This window comes from Crocodylus porosus, unplaced genomic scaffold, assembly GCF_001723895.1.
Source record: "Crocodylus porosus isolate Cpor-Errol unplaced genomic scaffold, CroPor_comp1, whole genome shotgun sequence".
Classification (NCBI taxonomy): Eukaryota; Metazoa; Chordata; order Crocodylia; family Crocodylidae; genus Crocodylus; species Crocodylus porosus.
The window spans coordinates 196,433,752-196,446,801 of record NW_017728886.1 but is presented as its reverse complement, the minus strand read 5'-3'; the positions used below and the strand labels follow the sequence as shown (position 1 = coordinate 196,446,801).

Genomic DNA, 13,050 nt, shown 5'->3' with positions numbered 1-13,050 from the left:
TAAACTCAGCCTCAAGGCCTAAGCTACCACATTTTAGCTTCTCCTTAGCACGAGGAAGGAGCGTGCATGACATTGCTTACCACAGAAAAGCTGACATCCACTAAAGCCCAACGCGACAGCCCCTTCGTAACTGCTTTTTGTCCATACTCTATAGCAATCCCTTCCTACATTAAAAAAAATGTGTTAATCTACATAAAGCATTTTTCACTTTGTGCCACCAGTGAGACATGGACCAAATTGTTTGTTATAATGGTTTATAATGATAGAAAAATCTTTATAGTTATGTGGATTCGTACATTAGTATATGAATATATTATGCCACTAAGTGTTCAATGTTAGATGTGAAACAAACGGTACTCATACTTGAGAACTTTAATGCAAGGAACAGATTCTCTGACACATGAAGCTAATTTTAAAATTTCACACAAGTTATAGATGGTTAATTGTTGGCATGAACTTCCCACCTTGCTCTCCTACCTCCAGATTGCATTACAACTAAATTTTTTGCTTTCTGTTAAGTTTCTTACAATGTTTTTTTTTTACACTTACTTTTAAGCAATTTACATTCCTCTGGACTTTTAAAAGTTACACATATGCTCTCCTAATTGGCACAAGCATTTCCAAGAAGGTTTTCTGATTCCACTCAAAATTTAAATCAGAATTAATTCATGTCATATTTATAGAAAAAGTTACCAATTTTATAGTATATTGCTGTATCAGAAAGCTCATTTGCAGTTTCAGTATGCTTTGCCTTTATTCATAGATAGTTATCCAGCCTACCCTTATCATGCCTATAAGCCTGGTATTAGAGCAGGGGTCAGCAACCTAAAGCCAATCCAGCGAACAGAGCCACTGGATCTGGTCCACAGCTGGGGGCCTTGGTGGCATGTGGCAGCAGGGGGGCTTCACTTGTATCAAAGCAGGTAGGAAAAGAAAAGGTGGTGGTAGCAGTCACATCTAAGTGCAGGCCTGCCTCAGAAATGAGCTGGGTCATTTTGACCTGCTGCCCAAAAATGTTGCCAAGCACTTTCCCAAATCACACCATGAACAATAAACATGATTTTCTCTGCCTTACAACTAGCTGTGTGTAACGCGTCCACCACCTGAACGTGTTCTGGTACAGCAGAGTTTAGAGCACTTAGAGGCTGTATTAAGCAGACTGACTACTGTTTTAAATCAAAGGATTCAAATGATCACATCAAGATGACTTAAATAATTAAATTTAGCAGCTCTCCCAACAGCTATAGAGTGCTCCTCATTCTCCACCTGCAAAGCTCTCCGTAAGAAATCTCACCAGGCCTGCCTATACGTGCATTAAGGTGCTTTTCTCAATGCACATTAAATTTAGGACCACCAATGTGAAGTACTAAACGCATGCGCATTTTTTAAAGTGACACAATGCGCAGTATCCTATTTTACTGAGCATTAGCATAATCACACTAGTTTTTATGTGACACTTTAATGTACAGTAAAATAGGCTACTAAGCATCAAAGCACATGTGTAGATGTGCCCTCAGTGACCCATTCTCTTGTTCAATATCCAATACTGAGCCATCAGTATCTAAACCTACTTGTGTAAAGCAACGGTAATATCAACAAGCTGTTATTTTGGGTCCTTCTCTAATTAACTTATTGGAAAAACTTTTAATATACTTCCATCATAAAAAGAAATAGCCATTTTGTCACCATCATCTTGCAAGAGAAGGAACAAAAGGGGGGAAAAAAGTCTGCCAAATGTTTGTCACAGACCTATGAAAGATATCGTATAAAAACTGTATTTCTGGGGGATTTTGAATGGTTACTGTAGGTAACCTCCCAAACTAAATTGAGAGCATGGCTTCTTTCAGGCAGAGTTTTAAAGCTTGCAATTAATCTGTTGTAACTGTTTCTATGTGCTCATGCCTATCCCTCAGCAGGTCAAACTAGGTAATGATTTACCTGTAAAAGAAGTGGGTAGTAAATCATGGCAACCTCATTTCTGTTTATGGAAGAATAGAAGAGAGACATGAAATAGATTTAGTGGGACTATGGCAAAGCCCAACTTTTTAAAGCAGTATAATTGTTTCATCTGCTTATTCTTCACTATAAATAGTTTTAAACCAATATAAGAAAGATGCAACTTTGTATTTGGACACACCAGCTAAACTGATTTTTCTCACTTTTGGGTGTAGATGAACCCTTAAGTCAGGGGTGGGCAATTATTTGGGTTGGAGGACCACTTAAGGAGTTTGGGTGAGCTGTTGTGTGCCAGGGGAGGGGGGTGCTGACCCAGCCTGGCACAGCAGAGAGGGGGCAGGGGGCAGCCCCTGTCCATTGCCACTGCTGGCCCTGGCCCTGCTGCCCAGGCACCCCAGCCCATCTGCCCTGCACCCACTCCTGGGGGTGCAGGACAGATTGGGCTGGCAGGGTCTCCGTGGAGACCACAATGGAAATCCTACAAGCAGGGCACACTGGACTGGGCAGATGGGATGGGGCTGGGGGTGGGCAGGGCCAGGATCGCAGGGCAGTGATAGTGTGGGGTCAGGACCAGAAGTGGGGGTGATGTTAGCACAGGGCCAGGGCCCAGCGCAGACCTGCAACCCACTCCCCACACGTCCCTGCAATGGGCACTGGTTCCATGGGCAGAGACATAAAGGGAACAGATCACAGTCCTGCCCAGGACCCCGGACCCATACTATCAACGTCCCATTATTGCAGCCTCAGCCCTGACTACCCATCCTGTTCCCAGCTGCTGCTCCCTACTCACCTGCAGTCCCATTCCATCTGCTCCCCCACGCATGTCCATGCAAGAGGGGTCCTGGGCTGGTCCCCAATGGAGACTCCACCCACTGTTCACTCCATCCAGAGCCCCTGGCTGTGGGTGCACGGTAAACAGGTCGGGGTGCCTGGGCAACAATGCCAGGTCTGGTGGCAGTTGTGAAGACATTAGCAATAGCAGCCCGGTAGGCTGCGGGGACTTGCTGGGAAGCCAATTCTGGCTGCCATGCCACTCCTGCCCCACCAAAGGCCTAGGGGCAGCAGCACCAGTCTCATACATCACAGCCAGGAGCAGGGCTATAGCGAAATCTGGAGTGGCTACAGCCCCCTCCATAGCCCCCGCCCCAAGACCATCCCAACACAGCCCCAGCTCCAGCCGGCAGCTACAGCCTGCCCCACCCTGTGCAAATCCAGGGGCACATGCCTCACCCCCACCCCATGCCCTCTGGGGTGCAAGCAGCAGTGGGAGCCTCTCCCCCCACCCCATGAGCTGTGGCTCCATTTTGCATCCTGCCCCTGCCGGGCAGCACCTGCCCCTGCCTCTTTCCTTCCTCACCACAGGGGTCATTGATCCCTCTCCCCTCCCCTTCCACCATACCGGACTTACCAGCTGCACACAGTTGTATTGGAAATCAGATCGGTATCACCCGATATGCTTCCTTAAAAATCAGCTATTGGTATTGGCCCTCAAAAATCTCTATCAATGCATCCCTAATACGCAAAAGAATAATACAGACTGTCTGTTTGATTCTTAGCTAAAGAAATTGTGGCTTCAATACCAGCATTTGAAGTTTGGACTTATTTATAGCAGGAAATTGGGAAATGCTCTAATGTAGACAATGGCACCATGGCTGATTCCATTTTCAGCACTGTGGTAAGCTGAAAAATAGAGAACCTGGTTTACACCAAGGCTCATCTACTGTAACGCCAGTGGGAGGGTATCCATATCTATAAGACTGACTAGACAGATATGGAGACAAAGGTTTGCCATATACAGGAAACTAACTGCATTTTGATCTACTTTAAATTTCCTGTTTCCCCAAGTAGAAAATTTCCATTTTAAAATAAGATTCGTGTTCATCCCATGTTTATAAGAACCCTGGGATTTACTCAGTGGTTTACAGTGAATATTTTATTCATTTTGTATTTTTATAAAGCGTCTTTTCTAATGTAATTGTATTATGTTTACTGGGCTTCTTTAAAAAAGAGAGAGAAAGAACTGTATTGTTTTCCATTACATTTTTTGGTCATTGTCCTTGATCTCTTCATTAAACACTTTGGCACAACCAAATCTTATGCTTCCCTTCACTGTCAAGCACAATGCTATTTTTCTATTTACTTATTAGATGGACATGTCACCCGTACTGACAAAGGTTCAGTGTGGCTTACAAAAAAAAGTAAAATAACTTATAAAGACACAGTGGAGCAGGGAACATCAAAGTGCAGTAGTATGGGGGCACCCTAGTAGGGTTTTTACTCGATGCACAGTCCATTAGGTTACTGGGACAAGCATGACAGAATGAGTATAAACAGGGTAACAGCTACTTTATGACACAAGTTCCCCCACATCAGCAGATAGTTAAACCAAATGAGAGGTTATGTCTACAGGAGAGGGGGAAAATGTATTTTAAGAATGCATTAGAACAGTGATTATCAAAGGATGCCAAGAGATCTTTTAAAGCAGGGGTGCTACAAGTGGCATGGGAAGCCTGTATGCATGACACCTTGCAGTTTGTGGAGGGGGCAGGTAGCATAGCAGCAGATAAGGCAAGAAGCAGAACAGCAGATTGGGCTGGGAGCACAGGGCAGACAGCAGAGCAGCAGATCATGCAGGGGCACAGGGCATGCAGCAGAAAGCAGTGAACAGTAGGTTAGGCATGGGAAGGGACTTGAAGTGACATTTAGCAAGGCTGTGGGGATAATTTATGGCACACCTGCCGAAAAGAGTGCCCCTCACCGCTTTAAAGGGTGCTGCAGAGCTAACATTGCTGCCCTGGTGAAGAAGTTCCCTCCTGCTGCAGCTGTCTTCCAGTCTGACCCTGCATACATCTTATGGAAACAGGTGCATGTGGAGTAGTCCCACCTGGTGGCAGCGTGGAAGAAAACTTAATGCAGGCAGGGACACCGCCTCCTGCCACAGTGACTTCCCGGTCCAACCTTACAGGCCTCTGGAGGTGCATGCAGGGCTGGACCGAGAAGTGGCTGTGGCAGGAGACAGTGTTCCCTGTCTGCATTAAGTTTTCTTCCATGCTGCCGCTGCCACTGCCACCAGGTGGGACTACCCCACACGCGCCTGTTTCCATAAGATATATGCAGGGTCAGACTGGAAGACAGCTGCAGCAGGAGGGAACTCTCCTGCCTGCATTCAGTTTATCCAAGGACTTCCAAAATTTCAGCTGCAGTCTCAAGAAGCTCAGCTGGCTCACAGTTCCTCACAAGGGGAAATGCAGGGTGCTATAACATTGTGCCTATTCCACAGCCCAAAGCAACTCACAGCAACTGGGCACATAAACCCTGTATAGCAACCATGTGAACTTTCTCTTGATCATTTGGAGGGATTAGAAAGCAATTAATTACTGAATAAAACTGACTGTGGTTTTTCTCATTATTCTAAACAGTAACACTTTAGACTGATTTCTTAAATGTCTGTATCTAGGTTCTCCCCCAGAGCAGGTTTCCTAAGACCTTCTACTTCTGTGGCAGGGATTCAGTCAGATGGCCCATGGGATTGAAAAGTTTTAGGGACTGTTTCCTACCTACCCCCCATCTCAGTCTGATTCATATATTAAAGCAGTAAAAACAAAGTATTAAAATGATATTTTAAAAATTTCATTCCTCATCATTACCTTCCACCAAAACATATTTTTAACAAAACTAATCCTTAGCAGAACACATTGTTCCCAGAAAAATGACAGTGGCGACAGTGAATTCTGTTACTTTTTTCAAAAACAAGATGAATTTTATTGCAATTATTCTTCTCTCTGGAATGAAAACTGGACACATCAATAACATCTTGCATAAGTCACAAATGTTGTGCGTGAAGTGCCTGGAAACAGAACATCCAGCATTAAAAGTCACTAAATCTGGCACGAGGGAGCAAAATTATATAGACTTAGCGTTCCTCATAAAATCAAATTTTATTACAGCTCAAAAAATCATGTTAAAAAAAAAAATCGGTACATTATATAGAACTTCCAAAGACAAAAGCTGGCCAGTGAATTACACAAAAATAAGTGGGGTGTTTATATTTGATGGCTTACTTCAGCAGAAAGATTTCTGTTGCCTTCCATCCAGCAAAGTAATAGATTTTTATCTCATGACTTTTCTTCCACTGAAATCAAAGGTAGTACAACTGCCATTGATTTTACTGGAATCATAAAAATGTAAATCCACTCAGAACCTAATCCTGCAGCCACTAAACTGGGTTCATTTCCCATCAAGTAAGGTAGTCAAGTCAACAAAATTAAAATATCCAGAATGTAATGGATATGTTCCAGATATGTCAAAAATTCATCAGGGTAAAGCACAGAGAAAATTATTTTACAGCCTTTAATAAGGAATTCACCGGCTGCCACTGTCAAAAACTACTGCTTAATTTTGAAGAAGAGTGTTCATGCCAAATCCTCCCATCAGAAGTGTGACTATAAACCCCCCAAAATGGTGGCCAGCCCTGCAATCTACCTGTGAAATTGGCTGCCTCCCCCTCGATTTGAGTAGGTCCCAAGACATCACTGAGAGAAGCAGATCAGCTCTGCCATGATGTGGTGTGGCAGAGTTGTTCCACTACTTTGGGAGAAACACATCACCCCTTGTCCCACCCACTGACAGTGCGGGACAGAGGACTATGTGATCTGCAGAGGCAGCTTTGAGTAAGTGAGGAAAATGGGGCTTTCCCTGCTTACCCAAACCTGCACACAGAGAGGCCAGTACTCAGTTCTGGGATCTCTGGGGACAGGTCCAGGTGAGCAGGGGAAGTGGGGCTTTCCCCACTCACCCAGACTCAGTCTCACAATCTCTCTTATGTATCCCCATTTTTAGTATCTCTCCCTTATGTAGCGCTGATCTTTGCAAAGGATTAAAATCTCAGCCTTTTGTGGGCTAAGATCAAATTCAGTTGCTGCACAAGTCTGATACCTGAGCCAAAAATGCAATTAAAATGGCACCATGTAGGGGAGGGTGCACCCCTGTCAGCTTACGGACAGGACTCCTATGAGAGCCTCGTAGTTAGCTTCCCACAGGAAGATCTTATGCTGACATTATAGAAATTAAAGACTCTTCCCTAGCTCGCTCCTGCAGCCATACGGCCAGGGGCAAGCAAAACATGGGAGCATCCAAACCCCAAGCCTCCAGGCTTGGGCCTGCATGTAGGATGACTGTCAAAGTAAATAGAAGTATCTAAAGCCCCAAGCTGGGGTGGAGGATACTTGCTGGTAGCAGAGTCACATATGGTTTTTAATTACTGAAACTAATGAGCTCTGCCATTTATAAACTAAGATCTTCAAAAGAATACCATCTCAACCTTGTTTTCCATTTGTCATACTTAAGGCCTGATCCTGCAAACACTTAATCATGCACACAGTCCCAGAGAAATTGATGGGCTACCTGCAAGGACGAGTCATGTAGCCTATGCTCTGAAGAGATTTGGCATTTTTACGCTGATTTGTCAATGTACAAGGCAGGGACGCACAACTGCTCCCCTACAGAGAGAGTGCTACCGAAAACAGCAGGGCTCCCTATTTTGCAGATCTGTCTACATATTACAATGCAGCACTGAAGCCTAAAATTGTAGAAACCTCAATTTTATAAACCTCAGTAGAGTGACCATGCTGTCAATATGTCTCAAAAATATATCACTGAGCCATTGGAAATGCAAAGTAGCAGGAGAAATGTAAACTCAACTCACCACAGAGTTGAGATCATTATCAGATGACAGAATTACATTAATCTTTTTTCAGTTTGCAACAGTTCCAATTTTGTATGTGGGATTTCTAGCTCAATTTTTATACTTACTAGAGATTTAGCCTAAGCTTTAATTAAAACTGTCTTTTCTCTTCACCTGCAATCTATAAGGAGGCTTATTATACTAAAAACAGTACCAACTTTGTAGCTGTCAAATGTTTACAGAGGGGTAAATTCTAATATAATAAAAGCCATAGTCTGTCTGCCCATAACGCTCTAAGCCAACTACGCACGCGCTGCCGAGAGGGCGGGCACCAATTGGATGAGCGGCCCAGGCTGCATAGGCCTAAGTTTGAACTGCTGCTGGGGAAGTTTGGCAGTGGGGAACACACCCCAGCCACCTGAGCAGCAGGGCTGCCCCCCAGAACAGTTGGCAGGGAGGGAGGGGAGGGCACAGGAGGGGAGGTAGGCGGACAAGGGCCAGGTAGACATGGAACAGCAGGGAGGGGGTTGGAGTGGGACCAGAAAGAAGGAGGAAGGGGGCAGGGGCCATAGGCAGAGGGAGGAAAAAACAATTTGGGGAGTCTAAGCATGCACAGCCCTCACCCAGCAGGAAAGTCTGCAGGGCAGAGGGGGGACTGCAGCTGGGAGCGGCAGGGATCTGGAGGGAGCGTAGCAAAGCAGAGCCGGTATCAGGGCCCGCTGCACCCAAGTGGCCGCCCCCCTCAGCTGCACTGGAAGGGACAGAGCCCCAGGACCCCTGCCCTGCCCTGCCCCGGGTCATCCCTGGGAAGAGTCCAGAGGTGCGGTGCCAGGTAGCCAAGGGTGGGGACGGGCACAGGGCAAGGGGGGCTACAGCTGGGGCTGAGCTTTGCCAGCTCCCTGCCTGCATGCCCTGCCCCCGCCTTTGACAGAGGTACAGTGCCATGTGCATCCTCACTGGGTGGCCCAGGCAGCAAGGCACATGGAGCCATGCCACTGTCAAAGCAGAAGCAGTGAGGCATGCAGGCAGATCCCAGAATGCCACCGCAGCTGCCCTTGCCCCCTGCACAGATTGGGAGCCATGTGTCAGCTGGAGGGGCCAGGGCTGAGAAAGGGGCCCACGAGACAGTGCCACCAATCTACCCACCCCCTACCAACTCAGGAGGCTAAACCCGGCTGGCAGTTCAAGCAGCAAACCCCAGCAAAGGCTCCACCTGCCCTTCCTGCAGACAGCCCCAGGGCTGCATCAGCCCAGCCCCAATCACACCACAAATTAATCCTAGGGAACACAAGTCCCCTAAGTCTCTGCAAAGTGAAGTTCTTTCATCTGACCTCTCATTTGACAAAGGTTAATTTGTCATGTGATCAGCCACTTTAAAAGTACACTGCTGCCATGCATGTATATCACCGCATGGCTGTAGAGTGCTTTCAGGGAGCCGATCATGCAACAAAAATAACTTCTGTCTGCGCCCCTAAAAGCAGCTTCCCTCCTCTTGTGCGCCAACCACCTTTTAATTTATCTTTGCTCAAGAACCCTTTTCCTTTTGCCTAGTTTTCCATATCATTTCCCCATCAGCTATGTCTCTAATCATGCTCTTGCCTAATGAGCAACCAAATGAAGAGGTACGTATCCCATCTGACTTAACATGTGAACTCACCAAATAAGGGAACTGGCTTGACTACAATTTCAAGAAAGGAAGCACAACTCAGAACCATCAGTAAGCACCAGTATTATCATACCAAGTCCTTCCATCACATGCTATACTTGCAAGTGTTTTAAAGAATACCTTTTACCTTTGCAGTTAAATCCATCTTACTAAGACTTTCCTTACATTTTCTGCACTCACATTTCCTCAACTCCAATTGTTGTGTCCCTTCACACCTGATGAACCGTAAACCATATTACTCAAGAGAAAAGTAGAACAGGCATAATTTAGCCTTACAGTAACTCAGTTCTGACAAAATCCTTCTTAGTTTTCCATGCATTCCTCGGCCCTCACAAAGCAAACAGAATTGAATCATTTAAATTCCTGCTTTTGAGGCAATATCTCCTAGGGGTGTGCAAAATGGGCCATATTCACTTCGGATTCAGATTTAGCGCTAATCACGGACAGTGATTCAATTAACCGGATCACTGTTCCGACTCAGTTCAGCCAATCCAAATCTGAAGATTCAATGCTGATTTGAAGAATCAGCGATTGAGCCATAGACACAGCTTTAAATGTTTTTTTTACATACCTTGAGGTACCAGACATGACTCGTGAACACTGTGATGGTGGGGCGGATAGAGCGTCCCACAGAAGCGCCAGGGGGCGCCACCACGTGCTTGGTGGCGAACCCGGAAGTGGACTGGAAGTTCTTCCGGTCCACTACCAGGTCTGTCGCTGAGCATGCTGGGAGCCCATGCTCCCAGACCCAGGAGGCACCAGTCACCAAGTCAGGGCTGTGGGGAAGCCACTCAGCAGACCTGGAAGTTCTTTTGGGTCTGCTGCTGAATGTGCTGGGGACTCTCCCACGCACTTGCGGGACCCATCTGCCCCACCATCTCAGTATTCACGAGCCGTGTGGTACCTTGAGGCATGTCGAAAAAACATTTAAAGTGGTCTCTGTCTGAATCATCGAATCTTTCTGAATCAATTCGGAGGGTTCCGATTCGATTTGGAGAAATTAAAGGGTCTCCTGATTCAATTCGGATTTGTAGATTCAGCCACTGAATCAGGCCGAATCTCTGCCGAATCAAATCAGAGACCAAAGCTTCGCGCAGCCCCAATATCTTCACCACCTTTTACACACAGGTTACTACCCACGGGCATAGATAGCACAGTTAGAATTATCAGAAGTTTGGTAAACTAGTAATTTTCTCATTCACCTCTGAGATCCCCCAGTGCCTTTACTGCCTCAGTTTTCCTTACTGAAATAAGCTCCAGGGGCCATTCTTCTGAAACGCAGTCAAATGCTAGCCCCTCTTGCTTTTAATCTAAATGGAGCTGAAAAACAGTTTCTCCTAAGTTAAGATGCCTTGGATGCTGTAAAACGTTATGCACGTGCTTGATTTCATTATCTGAGGAGCTTCACTTAAGTCAGTGAGACTCATGGTTAAATCTGTGGAGAACGATGCCTAATTATCATAGACAAGAAAACAGATCTTTAGTGTTATTTAAGCATCAGGATTTTAGCTGACAATGCAATTTTTTAAAGACATGATAGAAAAGAATAAAAAAAGGCTACAAGGATTAAATAATCTTTGCAGAACACATACAAAATACCATATTTACTCACAGCCAAGATAATATCCCCTCCCCCTAAATCAGCACACTCACTTTAGACTTGAGTACCAGCCTGGAGCTCTGGCTTTGGCACAGAGCTGAAGCTGGAGCTAAGCCACTGCCTGCAGCAGGCAGGGTGTCTCATATGGTGGGGGAGAGGGCTTGCAGCAGGGAAGATCACTGTGGGGGAGCACAAGGGAGATTGCACGGTAGGGTGCAAACAGAGGAGACTGTGCAGTGAGTGAATGGGAGATCTGTGGTGTGTAACTTGCAGGAAGCACAGGGGAGATGGCAGCCTGTTCCCCCACCCCCTCCCTCAGCTCCAGCTGCAACCCTGACCCAGTCAGGCCTGGACCTGCCATGGCCAGTCTAGGCTGGGCTGGGACCAGGGCTACCACTGACTGCCCCAGAGCCAGAGTCGGCATCGCTGTGGAAAGCAAGCGGCAGGGGGGAGTGGGGTGTGCAGTGGGGTGGGATGGAGGGCCAGGCACTGGGTAGGGCAGGCACAGGCAGGCAAGGGGTGATGGGGGTGGGGCAAGGAAGCAGCATGTGGGAGGGGGTTAGGCAGCAAGGAGTCAGAAACAAGAGGGGCAGAGGACCAGCCACAGGCATGGGAGGAGAAGGGCAGGGGGTAAGAAACAGTGGTCTGGCCCTTCACTCCTCAGTAGTGCTTTCTCCACCACATGAGGGGGAGAAAGGGGGGAAGTCATGATCATCCAATTTGAAACAGCCCTTCAACTAGATTCTGTATATGGAAAATTAAAACACTTAAAAATGTCCATGTATAGAATCCAATTATTGGGGGCGGGCTGCCTTACATTCAAAATTACCTTGGATTAGGGCAAACACAGTAATAACTGGTCCTTAATACAGACGCAGCCACTATACATTTGGACAGATCTGGCCCTACCCCTAGAAGCACAACAGCTCCCTGAAGGAGGTGGAGAGGAAGGATGACCGTTGGAGGACAAAACTTCCCCCACCAGGGCCCTGCCTCACATTCAGACAAAAGCAGGGTTGAAACCAGCTCCAGACTGGTCGCACACTTTGCAGCAGTGATGACAGTCCTTTTTACAGCCAGGGTCTATTTTTACAGTGCGAGGATGACTTCACACCAGGGGACGGTCTCCACATGTTGCGCACTGAACCACAGTCGATAGCACGATCTATGTAATGTGTAGTGGGGCCTAAGTGTGAGCACCCACACCACTGCCATTCACTCAACTCTGCTTTCCAGCCAAGACCCCAGAGCTGGACCTGGCCTCCTCTAAAAAAAGGAACCAGAGCCCTGACAACCGGTTGCTCGCGTCACTGGGTTCATTATTACATCATCAAGGGCTCGGGTGGACACAGAAGGGGGGAGGGAGGCACAACTTTGGGCGGGCTCCACGGGGCGGAGGCTGGGAGAGGAGCGGGGCGGGGCAGGCTCTCCCGAGTGGCGTCACGGAGGGTCTCCCACGTCAGCAGCCCGCTCGGCTCTACCTGCAGAGCTCGCCCCACCAGCTCACGAGACGCCCCAGCCAACACACATGCACCCCCGGGGCCCCTGCCCCGCGCGCAGTGGTACCTTCCTGTGGGGCATCTCCCCCTCCGAGGGCACCCGCCAGCTGCGTCACGTGGCACGACAGTCCGGGCGGAAGGGGGCGCGGGCAGGGAGCCCCCAATCAACCCATTCTCCCACCCCGACCGGAGGCGGAGGCGGAGCCCACGCCCTTCCCCGCGCGCGTCGCCACGCCCACTCCATTCCAGCTTGGCGCCGCGGCAAGCGCGACTGCTGATTGGGCAGGCGAGCCGGACCGGGCGTGACGTCACAGAGAGGCGGTGTTTCCCTTCCCAGCTTCTTGCCCCGTGGCGGGGGCGGAGAAAGAACGAGCGGTGCTTCCCTACCACCTTGTGCGCATGCGCCAGAGGCTGCCCCCCCCCCCAATCCAGTTTTAGGGGGAGGAGTGATGGGCGGAGTCTTCAGTAACTCATCACTCCGGCACTAGCGTCAGTTCAGATAGGTGCTGTAGTGATACCGGGCAGGAAGGCAAGATCAATGATCTTACAAAGCACGTCTTGCCTGTTGCTGACTGACTTGTCCCAAAGTGTGCTCTCATGTTTGTGCAGTCACTGGCCTTTCTGGTTTTCCAATCAATAAGAGTGT

General features: G+C 47.7%; 1 protein-coding gene across 5 annotated transcripts in view; it reads right to left on the bottom strand.

The window, feature by feature from the left end:
• The window catches only part of SPIDR (scaffolding protein involved in DNA repair), a 318,965-nt gene extending 306,392 nt beyond the window's left edge, over positions 1-12,573 (bottom strand). For all 5 annotated transcript variants that reach the window (XM_019547779.1, XM_019547809.1, XM_019547787.1 and 2 more), the window contains exon 1: positions 12,472-12,573. In XM_019547779.1, the coding sequence (XP_019403324.1) occupies positions 12,472-12,486 (15 nt within the window). In that variant the 5' untranslated portion in view covers positions 12,487-12,573. The remainder of the gene's footprint in view (positions 1-12,471) is intronic.
• Positions 12,574-13,050: the final 477 nt, after the last annotated feature.